General features: G+C 41.9%; 2 protein-coding genes across 15 annotated transcripts in view; both read left to right on the forward strand.

Annotated features, from left to right (window-relative positions):
- Positions 1 to 13,668, forward strand: part of LOC138616434 (sodium- and chloride-dependent GABA transporter 2-like) — a 318,896-nt gene that overhangs the window by 56,919 nt on the left and 248,309 nt on the right. The gene's annotated exons all lie outside the window — the stretch shown is intronic.
- cadpsb (Ca2+-dependent activator protein for secretion b) overlaps positions 11,202 to 13,668 on the forward strand; it is a 66,767-nt gene continuing 64,300 nt past the window's right edge. For 10 of the 14 annotated variants that reach the window (XM_069690682.1, XM_069690668.1, XM_069690670.1 and 7 more), the window contains exon 1: positions 11,203 to 11,749. In XM_069690682.1, the coding sequence (XP_069546783.1) occupies positions 11,417 to 11,749 (333 nt within the window). In that variant the 5' untranslated portion in view covers positions 11,203 to 11,416. Of the gene's footprint in view, positions 11,750 to 13,668 lie in introns of all 14 variants that reach the window. The other 4 variants (XM_069690677.1, XM_069690678.1, XM_069690680.1 and 1 more) reach the window with 1 other exon arrangement.

The raw sequence follows: 13,668 nt of genomic DNA on the forward strand, positions 1-13,668 counted from the left end.
TTCTACACAGACAACAACACTTCTCAGCAGTGGTGGAAGACGTATTAAGTTTGTTTACGAAAGAACGGGTGGCAAAACCACAATATAAAATTATTCCTACACGTGAAAATTATGCAATTAAAATTTACAAAAGTTGATCTTAAGTTAATTGGTCAAGCAGGAGGTAATTTTAACTGATTGATATAATGTTTGATGTTAAAAAAAATAGTGATGCTATATTCCCTCTGAAATGGAGTAGAGGTATGAAAGATAAAATGTATATAGACTTCCTATTAACCTTTGGGCCCTTGGCTATTTTATTTTTAAATTCCCAGCTGTGAAAACATCCCCAAATGGAGTCAACCGCTACAGTTTATGGATGAGAGTAAAATCGGATTCACCTTGAATAATGCCATCCCGCTGCGACCACGATAACAACAGAGTCATGTGACTGACTTTAAGAGGCTGGGCCCGTAGTCTATAAAGCATCCGTTGACCATGCCTCTTCCTCTGCCTCTTCGCCTCATCTGAGACCGGTAGTATATATCAGGAAGCCAATAATCCGTCACTTTTTGTGCAGGCGCCTTGTGTCCCTGAGACTTAGCGAGTGATTATCCTTTGGTTTCTTAAACTGTTGTTGATAACGGCGGGTCGCTCAGGCATTATCCCTGTCCTAGTTACGTTAGGTGTGTAACTTTCTCTCTGTTTGCAGGAATGTTAATTGATCACATTTGTGATTGCGCTCATAGCCTGTCAGCGTTTAGGTGAGTGATCGACGTTGATATTGTTTTCAGTTGGATCATTAAAGAAGCTGATACATGCAGTAAAATGTTTTTATTTTTTTTTTTTTTATCCCTAAATATATAAATAAAAACATTTTATGCAGAAGTCTGCTACTAGTCTGCCTTGAGTAGCAGACTCCCTTCTGCATTTTTTTTTTTTGCAGTTAAGGTTTTCTTGTTTTGGGACTGTTTTCCCTGTTACAAGACTGGTGATTTACACACACGTGAATATTCGTGAAATTGATTTGATCAAATTGATTTGAGTTGCGTGATTGATTCCCTTCTGCAAATTTGCATTTAAGGTTTTCTTTTTCTTATGTCCCCTCCTATGAGAGTAGTGGTTAACAGGACAATAACTATTTTTGAGGAAATAATATGGGTTCTGCGTTCTTGCAGTTAAGGTCTGTTTTTCTTTTCCCCCTTGTGTTGTGATAGATTACTATGTTTCCCCTAACCTCTATGTGTAGTGGGTGGGATTGTTTATTTGTTCCCCCCCATAGGTCCGCATACAAGGGGTGGGTGAATTTAGTTTCCTTGTGCAAGTATTGCTCTGTGTTCTGTGAACTAGTGGGCTCATACATCCCCATTGCCGCTGTTCGCAGCTGATGGAGTTACTCTGTGTTTTTCTGCAGTGCGGTTCTTGATCATTTTGTGGACTGGCCACTGTTAGCATGGCTCCACAGACGTGTTGTTCCTGCAGCCATGGACCTGCGTAACAGTCACTGTTAGTGTCTTTCCTCTTTGGATAAGGCTCACTTGTTGAGTGACGTGGATTGTCCGTGTCTGGCTGCAGTTGACCTGCCCCTAGCGGAAAGGGCCCGAATGGCTGGGCTAGCAGTGCATTCTCTCCATACGGCCGCAGTGGCTTCTGTTCCTACCCCGTGGTAACGAACAGGAACATGTCCCCGAACGTTGTTCTCGCAAACACCAGCAGGGGCATTCTCACAGGCATGGTAAAAAGCGGGCCCCGGAGTTTACCTCTCTGCCGCTGCACAGTCCCCCCCCCTCCCCCCCAATGCCCCTACAGGGGAGGACCCTCAGTTACAGATTTTGTTTGCTGCCATTATGGCAGAAAGGGTGAGCAGGATTGAGGCTTCGCCAGGTGCTGTCCCTTTGGCAGGGACCTCCCTTATGGAGCCCACCAGGAGCTGCAGGCAAGTCACCCTGATTTGATTTCCCTGTATGCACATGGCTCACTTCTGGAGGATGATGGCCACTTAGAGCTTGTGGAGGAGTCTCAGGGCCTTAGCTTATCACACACCAGGGGGTTTTCATCAGTGGATGATGATACTGAGGAGCCCGGTCACAGTGATGTGGTCTCCAGGGTTTTGAGCGCTGCTAAGATTTTAGGGTTTACAATCCCAGTTGAAGCCCCTAGTTCATCAGAGGGAGTTTGGGCTGGCAATTCCCAACCCCATCCCTCTGTGTCTATTCCCGCAGCTGAGGATTATTGCCAAATTTTGAGGAGTTGATGGAGTTCGCCTGGCCATGCTCCTCAGTTCAATTCAGGCTGCAGGAGGCGGGCGAAGACTCCGTACCTGCCTGAGTCCGGCTTAGGTGACATGCCACCAGTGGAGAGGGAGATGGCATCCTTGACACCTCTTGGCCCAGAAAGAGCGACTGCTCTGTGAATCCACGCTGTCCTTGGAAAGAATATGACAAGACAGACGGCTTGGCTTGTAGAATTTATAACGCCACTGCTTGTGCGCCTCATGCAGGGAATGCACTCGCTGTCTTGCTGGCAGGACTGCTAGGGACTGACACGAGGAACCTAATAGATGCCGCCCTGTCCACACACTCCCAACTTACCCCTGACGTCGGTTAAGCAATGCCCTCGGCAATGATGACTCGCAGACAGGTTTGGCTGGCCCAGACCTGAGAATATCAAGAGGGAGTTTACCAACATGCTGGTCGCACCGGGAAAGGTGTGTCATTTGGACTCAGTGTGCCGGACAAAACTGAGCAGTCTTTGCATACTCTGGAGTGTGTGCAGCACACATTCAGCTGCCCCCTGCTGCCGAGGCTTAGGCCAACGGGTCAGCAGCACTCATACCAGTCGTGGCCACGCGGCAGGTGCCAGAGCTGAGATACCCAAGGTTTTGGCGTTGTTGCTGGACGGTCACGGCTACAGTAACAGTGGTTTCAGTCCCAAACTACAGCCAAGCCTTAGATTTCCTCAGATCCCTTCACTGCTAATCAAGCTAGCCACAAGCCCTTTTTAATGGAAGACATGTTGGTGTTTGCCAGAAGGAAATGCACAAGTGCAAATGTTAAAATCAGTGTGTGAATTCTGGATGTAGCTGCTTCAGTTTTGGGCTCCTGGTGTTTTTGCATTTTTGCTTTTTTACACTCTGACATGGCTTCCTTAGGCACTGCTATAGAACAAAGTCAGTGTTGTTATTAACTCCTGTATTTTCTTCTATTGACATGTCACACTGTTTCCTGTGAAAAAGCCCTTTGATTGTAGCTGTCTGAAGTAAATGTACAGTAGTAACGTAAAATAGTGCTGCTGGTGGTCTTTTGGATGGTCACTCTACACTTAAATTCAGACTATTTGTCATTCAATTTTGTACTGGCTTTCATGGTGGACTGAGGATGCTACAACTAACTTTGTTGATTTCTTGATTTCTTGTGTGATGCCACCATTAGATTGACATTCGGGGTTTGTGAGTGAAATGTGGAGCTATTGGATGGATTGCTATAAACTAGTGAACATGCCGTGTCTGTGTTAACATGATTTCTGCTTTGCATCAGTTTATATACCGTAGTAGTCATATAGTGAGCAGGTGAGCATTACTTCTGATCTTATTTTCATTTGTGGTATCTCATCTCTCTGGTCTGTAGTCATATCATTGAAATAGATTTTTGTCCAGTAGTGTTTTCACTGTTTCACATTTGCTTCCAGTAACTCTAATGGTCAGTGGTTGTCAACTTTTGCTGGTTTCACAATTGTCCATCTACATGCAATGTGAGGGTTAAAGAGCACTCACTGAAAAGTTATGGAGTTAAAGCATGTGTGACAAACAGTTGTATAGTATTGTATTACTCCTTTTGCCTGCCTTTGGAAATATGTATGCTTTACCCACAATCACACTTACACACCTTAATATATATATATTTTTTTAAAACAGCTGAGTCGTAAAATGTCATAGAGTAGGTTATATAATAATCCAGTCACTTAAAACAAGAAAATAAAAGTGATATTTTATCGAACACATTTTGTTTATTCAGCCAACAGAGGGCAGTGCTTAGCCAGGCTGAATAAGAAGAAAATCTCTCAAGCTGCACTGATGAGCTCTTCTACTTTCTCACTGCATTTGATCTTCCGCACACCCAAATTCAGTTGACAAATGTGTCGACTGTATGCACAATATACCAAATGTGCTGTAACTCATCTACTCTTGTGTGCACTGGTTGGATAAACGGTATGCTCCAGATGATGAGAGAGAAGATTGTGCTGGTCTAACAGCTGTAGTTTTTCTTTTTTTCTCTCTCTCTCATCATGTTAAAGTGGTGAGGCTCCAGCCTCTCGCTGCATTATTAATGAATCTTTTTCTGGCATTATCTCCCCTCTCTACTCTGAAAACTGTGGGGGGAAGAGACAAGCATAAATCTGGTGCTTGTCATGAGGCCTCCACCTATCACTCAAAAACATACATACAATACACAAGCTCTGTCTCATGAATTGATGGGGTTTATTTGTATTTTTTGCAGAGGAATTAGCTTGAGTAGATGCAATGCCGTATATATATATATATATATAAAAAAAAAGTGTGCTCTCAAATTTTAACGAGGAGCCTATAACTGCATGTTCCACAAAAAAATTCTAAACAACGTTCATGTTACTTCTGTATTTGTTTTGCTTTTAAGTAAAGAAAAATAAAAACCTGATGAAACAAAAGACTTAATCTGCTCATCCTGAACTGCTGGGATTGCAGTTTAAAATTCACTGCAAGATTATTGTCAAGAAGGGAACACGATCATATTAACACTGTATTTTGTAACATTAGGGTTTGGGGGCGGGCATGGAAGACATGGTTACATAAAAGGATTTGTAGATTAGTCATTTTCTCAAAATGTGTGCCTCCTTACTCATAAAGGCCATGGACAGCCCATTTCAATGTGAAATCCATAGGTTTGCATAAATCTTAACATCTTAAAATGGCAGTTTCACTGGATGTTAAAATATTCCTGGTAAAACTGTTGGGCGTCATCATTTGCTGGGTGTGAAGTCCTCTCCATGACAACTATAGTAGCTGCAATGCTAACAGTGACCCTATTCCATCAATCTCACATTAAAAACGCTCCCAGCATTTAAATATTTCAAAGAGCTCCTCATCTAACTCCAGAGAAGCTCTGAGCCTCTGTGTGTGTTTCTGTCTGCGTATGTGTTTCACTTTCCTTCTGACAAACACTCTTGGAAATGCAGTTGAACTTAGAGCTGACTGCGGATGACTAAACAGCAAGCAGATGTCTGTAGAGAGGAATGTAGATCTGAATGACATTAACTCAAGCACACAAAATAAATCAGTTACTGCAAAAATAATCCTATCCTTCCTGTCTTACTTACACTTTTTGAGAACATATACTGAAAAGAATAAACATGCTCTATAGGGCTACATAGAATAAGGAGAATTTATAAATGAAGAGAAGTGAGAGAGGGAAGACATAAATATATTATAATGCAGTTAGTCTGTGATGTTTCAGCTGTGCTGCACTGTCTGGTGCATTGCTGTGACTGTGTCAAGGCTCCAAAGAGACCCACATGTAAAAACACAAACACACACTTTAAAACATAAAACACGCCTCGAGAGTGCTTATGCTGGTTCTGTATATTTGGTTCCGAGTTGACATTTTCTTGTATTCTTTATAGTTTTTTAATTGCTCTTTGATGTGTAGTCTAAATATTTTATATAAAATCTGACTTAAAGAAAAAGAGGCTGTTAAAAAAGCATTCAGACTGGTACCAGGTACGATCATAAAGTCAGGCAGGTCCCCATAGAATGCGACTATTAATAATGAATTTCTAGCAGACGGTCAAGGGAAGTTCAAATGATTCATCTCATCTCATTCCCTCTGATCATAGTCTCACTGTTAACACTGGTTAAAAAAAAATCTCAGCAAAGCGTCATTTCATTTTCTCAAGGCTTTTTGTTCCCTTTGGGGTTCATTTGACATATGTCAATATTCACAATTACAGCAGCAACAAAAAAGTCAATACATTGCTTTCAAGTATTGATGTGATGTGTCACTTGGCTTGAATACAACATTAAATCTCATAAAAACTGAAGCTCTAGGTGGACACATGGCGTGACCAGATGGATTTCTGATGAGGGTCTGATGGACAGAAAGATTTAAAAATAAAAGGATATACTGCATGGATCTAATCTAGTGCTTTCAGGTACATCACATGATTTTCCTCAGAGTTCTCCCCATGTTCCAAAGCACTTTAAAACAGTTGAATATGTTTTCATGCCAACAATGGATCATATGGCTACTTATGTGAAAAAAAACCTCACTCTGTAGTTCCACTTTAATATCATTATTTTAATTTCCTAAGCAAAAACCTTACCACTTGGGTTGCTCACCGTTCTCATCAGGCAGCTGTTGGTGGCAAGAAAGCTCTTCAAGAGACCATCCTCTTAGGAATAACAACGAGTCATTTCAGCCAAGTGCAAAACACAACATTTGTTTACATTCAAGTGACAAAGACCTCTAGCAACTGCACCTTCATTAATGACAATAATAAAATTCAAAGTTTTGAGCTAAAATAGATGAAAAATCCTCAAAAGCTCCAAAAATGTTTTCCTTATAACGCAAACAAATACATTTCAGCTGTAGTTGGATAACAAAAAGTATTTTTTTCCCCACTGGCTGTTGTGTTGTATACCCTGAAGAACATCAACATTTAATGTGTACACACTCTGGCTGAAGTAGAGGAGCGGGGCAAAGAACATCAGTCAATTATTCATGTTTAAAAGGTTTAGAGAGTAGTGTCACTGAGGTTAGTGCTAGAGCTCTTCGGGGGATCTCAAGAGTGTGCAGTCACTGCAAACTGAGGTGTGTGAGTCTACAAACCACCTTACCTGTCAGAAACTAGCAGTTGAGGACTTAACAAACTGCGGACTGTGGGGAACACACGCAAACTTCATGCTTGGTATCCACAAAGACAGGCAGTGTGAGTGAAACCTAAATAGGGACCATTAAATGCCAAGTAAAGGCAATAGGCGATCACTAGCAAAACTAGAAATGAGAGGTCCTTGAAAGCATGGTTACCTGCAGGGAATTTGCTGGTCAAACGCATTAAGAACATCTGGAGTTGCAGCTACTCAGTCCAGCTGTCAGATTCCATTTAATCTCAGAGGTATGCAGGCCAGTGCATCCTTAGTGCATGCTGAGTTTACTTTGTAGCTTTGTCTATGCTCTTATCAGTTCTCCTGAGAGTCATGGACAATACCTTAACAAAATTATGAACAACATGACTGACAATTCCCTTGGAAGCAGCAGTTGACACAACTCAAGGTTTTACTTAATCCTTTTTGCAGAGCTTTCAACTTTACTAACTGCAGATATGTTAAACTTTGTTCAACCACTGCTTTTGATTACTAAATTGAACTCAGTGATGGCACACGGGTTGTTCCCAACCTTGGTCACTGACATCTTAAGGATTTGCAAGATAAATCGGTGGCCTCGGGGGACAATAAACCAGTTTTGATTGTAATAGAGAATTGAGGCAGTGTTTTTCAAAAATTATCCATGTCTTCTTACATTTAGAAATGTGCTCCTCTCATAATAACAATAATAAGAATAATGATACTAATAATAATAAACTTTATTGGCATAGCACCTTTCATGCAAGAAATGCTGCTCAAAGTTCTTTATAACAAGAGATTTACACGTGTTTGACATAAAAACAGATATAAAGGAACATTTAAAAATATAGAAAAGACATGAGATGCATAAGAACAGATGAAATGTGTAACAACAGATAAATGAAACAAATAGAGTCAAAATATAAAATAAGCAATATGCATTTCAAAGCTGCGGTAGTTCAAGTGCAGGCAAGTGCAAGAGAACTTCAAGAGTAGCTAGTTAAAGTCTAGTGTAATGAGTTATGTTTTGAGCTTTCTTTTAAAGGTATTAACTGAGCTAGCTTCCCTGATATCTGCTGGTAGTTTGTTCCACAGCTTTGAAGCGTAGCTGACAAAAGCTGAATCCCCAATTTTCTTTCGGCTGTTGCTGGGAACCTCCAATAAACCAGCAGCAGATGATCTCAGTGTTCTTGAAGGCTCATAGACAACCAGAGAGTTGGTGATGTAACTCGATCTGAGCCCATTGTAGCGCTTTGTATTTGAGGAGGAGGACCTGAAAGTCAATCCTTTGTCTTACAGGCAGCCAGTGCACAGCATCAAGAATTGGACTGATGTTTTCTCTTCTCTTAGTTCTGGTTAATACTCGAGCTGCAGAGTTTTCAGTCATCCACTGGATGCCTTGGGTGATGTGAAGTAGTGGGTCTGGTGAGGAGGACTGGGGTTGAAATGGCCATTTGTGGAGCTGTCAGACACATGCGATCAAATCAGGGAACCAACTTTGTAGGAACAAAAAATGAAATGGAAAGAGCTCTAAAGGAAGTGAACAAAGAGAGAGTGCTGCATATCTGGCAGATAAGCAGTGTGACTTCAACATGAATGTGCCAGGCTCAAGTCATGCTTGAGGCATATGGGAGCATCAGATCAGAACCCTGAGGAGTGTGTTAGGCTCGGTTCTTGCACACAGTGCTGGAAGATTGGATAACACTTCGTTAAGAACATTCTTCAATGAAGCCATGTCTCTCATGAATAATCGCCCACTAACCGTCAACAGTATCAACGATCCGACAAGCCTGGAGCCACTGACACCCAACCACCTTCTCACCATGAAACCCTCTGTCCCACTACCTCCACCAGCCAAATTTGTCAAAGAAGACTTGTATGCAAAAAAAGAGGTAGAGACGTGTGCAATATCTGTCTGAACAATTTTGGAACAGATACAAAAGGGAATATCTTGCCAACATCACTCTCAGGCAACGGTGGCACGCTCCAAGACGGAATGTGCAAGTTGGTGATGTTGTGATCTCCTTTGTAAATTTCTAAAGAAAGTTAATGAAGTCATTTGTATTGAAAACATGGTTATCAGTTGATATTATAACATTTAACTATGCAATGACATATACTGTATCTTCTTGACAAATTTGATAGAAAAATGTATTCACTTGTAGCCAATCAACTATATTTCTTGTGTGTTTGGATTTTCACTGATTGATCTTAACAGAGGGCTAGGAAATTTCCATTGATATATTTGTTGAAAAGTGCAATGTCTAAACATTTTGTTGTATAGTTGGTGTTTAATTGGTTATCAATGGCAATTTGGTGGGTGTAGCTGACGCAACTTAGAGTGGCATGTACACGTTGCTATGACAACACCAGGAGTTAACCTACGAGTTTCCTCGCTTTTATTTTGTGTTGTCGAGTAGTTTTCTCTCTGACGTGGTTAAAATATAATTGAGTTAATATTAATTTGTGTAGTTCATTTTGCGGTTTATATTAAGTTGCAGACCTGCTCAGTTTCTTTTCTCCTCGTCTTATTTTTCTTTCTGTTAAGTGGAGCCTTGTTAATTCTGTTCCCTGTGTTTGTAGGAGCTGCAGGGCCAAAGGTGGTGGGGTTAGTGCCTCCCAGTGTTGGTGTCTCCCTTCGTGTGCTGTGGTTTGATGTACCCCTGTTTCTGAACCGTCATATGCATTTGCGTGTATGTGTGTGTGTGTGTGAGATTGTGTGCACAAGTGTGATCAGGGTGCCTCCTCTTTTTGGCACCCTCCCCTTTTAACGGTCCACTTCTCCACTGGTAACCCGCAGGTCTGAACATCTCTTTAAATAACTGTATAGGTTAAGGCTCTTTTATTAGTAGTTTGTTTTTAAAATGATATTTTATCCAACCACTATGTTGAATATTAATTTTGTCATAATAAAGAATATTTGTTTGGAATGCAACCATGTCTCCTGCGAACCTGAGCGCCTTCTGAGTTCTTGAGGCAAAACTTATTCTTTAGGTGAAATTCCTAAGGTGGTGTTGTCTTACTCTTATTAATGACATTGGTTAACTTCCTTGAAACTCTAATCACACCCTCCTCCCACCACATGCTCAAGATCAATGAAGGGATCTGATAGTAATTGTAAAGTAAGGTCATCCTCGTAAGGCGTCGCAGGTTGAGATACTGGAGGTGTGGCAGGTTTACTGTTCTAATTTCATAAATGAAGGCTTAAGTATGTGTTAACAGTCCTTGAATTTCCTCTGCTTTTCCTCTTCTGGCTAATGCCATTTTTTTATCTGACCACGTTAATCTGTTTTAAAGGCTCTGGGTTAGCAAAGTGATGTTAATATAAAAAAAAAAAAACGTACATGCGTATTATTGATTTTGCTAAGGCACATGCAAAGTGCATAACATACAGTATATACTGCATATTTTAATGTAAAGAATCTGATTAAGAATGGACACATTTTTGCATATTGTTTTTATAAACAGGTACACTTAATCTGCAGAGCAAAACGTGTCATGTAAATTTGGTCTATGCTTGTAGTATAATTGGTTTGAGAGACCCTCTTTTTGGCAATATCTTTATTATAATCATAGTCTGCTGTGGCACAAAATACAGAACGTTTTTTCTTTATAAGAATAAGCTTTTGTTTTGAACTATTAAAGAGAAACGTTATGTTGGACATTCATATTTGGCCAGTAACAGTCTGATATTTAGTCCAACACCGGTTTCTATTCATGTTGAGTGATACATGTTTTATTTAGTAGGTTAGATGCTTGTGTGGCTGCAGTGTGATACAATCTCCTGACAAGAGACACCAGCACATGCTGCAACAATTAATTTCACAACCAGAAGCCTATAGAGAGGGAGAGAGAGCAAGCAGCTCAGTCCTTATGGCTCCCCCATCTTTCAAGAACGCACGGTATGGGGCGGCTCCGGAGCCATTCTGAAAATGTTACACCTACTGCTCAGCATCCCGTGCGCTGCCAATGAGCTTAATAATGTTCCCCATTTCAGTCAGTGACAAAATCAGAGAAACCCTGTGGCAGCCATCTTAGGTGTGCCACTGCAGGATGTTATGAGAAGATACAGTAAAGGACGAGCCGCGCATCCTTCAATCTTACTTTTACGGCCAGCTCCCGACGCCTGAGTCTCCGCCTGCACGGCAGGAAGGGAGAGGCCATCTCCCGCTTTCACAGAAAAAAAAAAAAAAAAAAAAAAAGCCGCTCTCGTCCCCTCATCTGTACACTACACTCCCCCTGCCCCTCCTTCCCCTCTATTCTCACCTCCCCCTCTCACATCCGCAGCAGTGACTGGCCAATAAAATACAGAAAATACGTAAGCATCGACGAGTGCTCAGCGCAGGCGGAGAATGCTCAGTGTGAAGCAGACTCAACCTGATCCAGCACCACTCGCACTGCTGACATCTCTCAGCGAGCGAGTACAATCAGGGCCTATCCCTGTCTTGACTCCGGACACATTCTACATAAGACAACGGCACAGCTATCACCTGGATACATTAAAAAAAAAAAAAAAAAAAACGAATATAGCAGGTTATCTAGGGGCGCATCTCATAGAGCAAGATGTTAGATCCGTCGTCCAGCGAGGAGGAATCTGACGGGATAGTGGAGGAGGAAAGCAAAGAGGCGATGGCACCCCAGGCCGGATCCCGCATCTCTCCAAGCAGGACCAGCGAGAGCTCGGGTGGACTAGCGCCCAGCAGCAGCCGCAGCAGTGCCCGTCCGACCAGCCCGAGCCCGTCAGCCGCCAGCGAGGAGAAGGAGGATCTGGAGAAGATGCACAGAGAGGAAGAGGACCGCAAAAAGAAGCTGCAGTTGTATGTTTTTGTGATGAGATGCATCGCTTACCCATTCAATGCAAAGCAGCCCACAGATATGGCAAGGCGACAGCAGAAGGTAAGGGCCCACGGTGCAAAGGCATAATTAATAACTACAGGATGACGACATGCCTCTTTTCTTATCGCAGATGTTGTCATTGATGACCTACATAACGAAAACACAGAAGGGTTTCGACCACTAGGCCTATCAGATAGCACATGGATACACCACAGTCCCAGTGAAACCACAGTTTGTTTTTTGACGCAAAATGCTGAAATCCTCGGAGCATGACAGCAACATTTATAGGCGCTTCGAGCTCCAGATATAGTGAAAGGACTCGTGGTGCTGCAGAGCTGCAGACTGAGTGCAGTTCATGTTCCTCCGCTATACAAGCTTAAGTGGGATCAGTCCTACAGCCAAGCAAGCCCATTAATTGAAAGGGCGTTCTGGAGATGGTGGATGGCGATTTACAGCAGGACGGTGTCATTGTCCTTGTTGGCCTATATTTCACCAAAGTCCATTAGATATGCAGCTGCATATGGCTCTACGTCCTGCCTTCTTGGCGGATACCCAATTCCAACCCGTTTGCGCCATCAGTTATCCCGTTAATTTAGCCTCCCAAGGTGACTTTTAGGCACAGACCTCTTGAGGAGGGAAGCTTAATAGCCTTCTCCTCTGCGGAGGAGCTTGGCTCCTTCGCGGGTTGCAGTGAATTAATTGCATTTAACATTTCCTGCGTCCACACATTTACATTTTATACCGTATTCTGCACAAGATCCAGCTTATGATATTTATACAAGTTACTGTAAGGGACAAGGCCCACATCCTGGTTCAAACTGCTGCTGTGTTGCTCCATTGATGTTGAAGCCAATTTTGGGTCATGATGTCCTTACTGTCAAAGTCACCATGTACTGTACAGGCCCTACTGTACTAAAAGAACGTTCAATTGATTGTTAGTGAGGACAATGGTTCCTGTTTACTATCCTTGTCGTATGCATTTTTTATTGTCACACCATTGACTGTTTCTTTTCCCAAGACTGTCAGTTATGAATTCAGAAACATACGTGATTACAGTGATCAGCATGCTTTGTGTAGGCCTATCTTCTGTGAAAAAACCCTGATGATCACATAGCCAATTGAGAGTGCAGTATCCACTTCTTGTAGCTCTCCTTGGGGCAGAAGTTGGTTTTAGGTGGTCTGTGAACCTGCTGAAGATGCCGCTTCGTTAATCAGGCTGATCATTCATTTGAATCACTGTAAACAATACCATGGACATTTTCTTTGTTACTGGTGGTTTTTGTTTAACCTGCAGACAATTCGTCTTCCTCCGGACACTGTTTAGCCATATGGTCTGACATTTTGTGCTGACTCATGCACAAGTGAATGTGGGAGGCATACACCACAGTGTTTCCATCTATTTGTTTGTTGTAGTCCTGTTGAGCGTAGGCTACTGATAGTCTAATGCATGCTTAGTAATGCACTTTCATATCTGGCAGCTCAGGCAGCCACAATCCCTTGCTGTGGGTGAGTGAATATCTGGACGAACAATCCACTGCTCACTGTCAGACCAGAAAACCAAAAAGTGTCTGTCTGCTTACAGTCTGCCGCTACACATTGACTTAGTCCAAATTTGCAACCAATCCCTTCAAGGAAATTATAAACTTTGAGAAACATTCAATCTACCTATCCCAATTAATCACAGTGAATAAGTTTAATTCAATCAGAAACATTTAACAGCTGAGTGCACAAAAATCTAAGTGGATTACTTTCTGGCAGTTGCTTACGTTTATAGTGTCATGGCTTTACAATAGTCATCATTTCACTGTCACTTAACTTTACATTTATCAGCCACAACATTAAAACCACTGACAGGTGAAGCATTAAGTATAATGCAGCCCAAATACCCCGTTCATAAGGATAATAACATTTGTTATTCAATCTGATTTGGAGGTGTTGATTGATTTTTAATTTTAATTTTGCACACTAATTTGTGGTGC

This window comes from Brachyistius frenatus, unplaced genomic scaffold (genome assembly GCF_029030835.1).
Source record: "Brachyistius frenatus isolate BFR_SWC_R1_liver_20210118 unplaced genomic scaffold, ASM2903083v1 Contig_10, whole genome shotgun sequence".
Lineage (NCBI taxonomy): Eukaryota > Metazoa > Chordata > Actinopteri > Embiotocidae > Brachyistius > Brachyistius frenatus.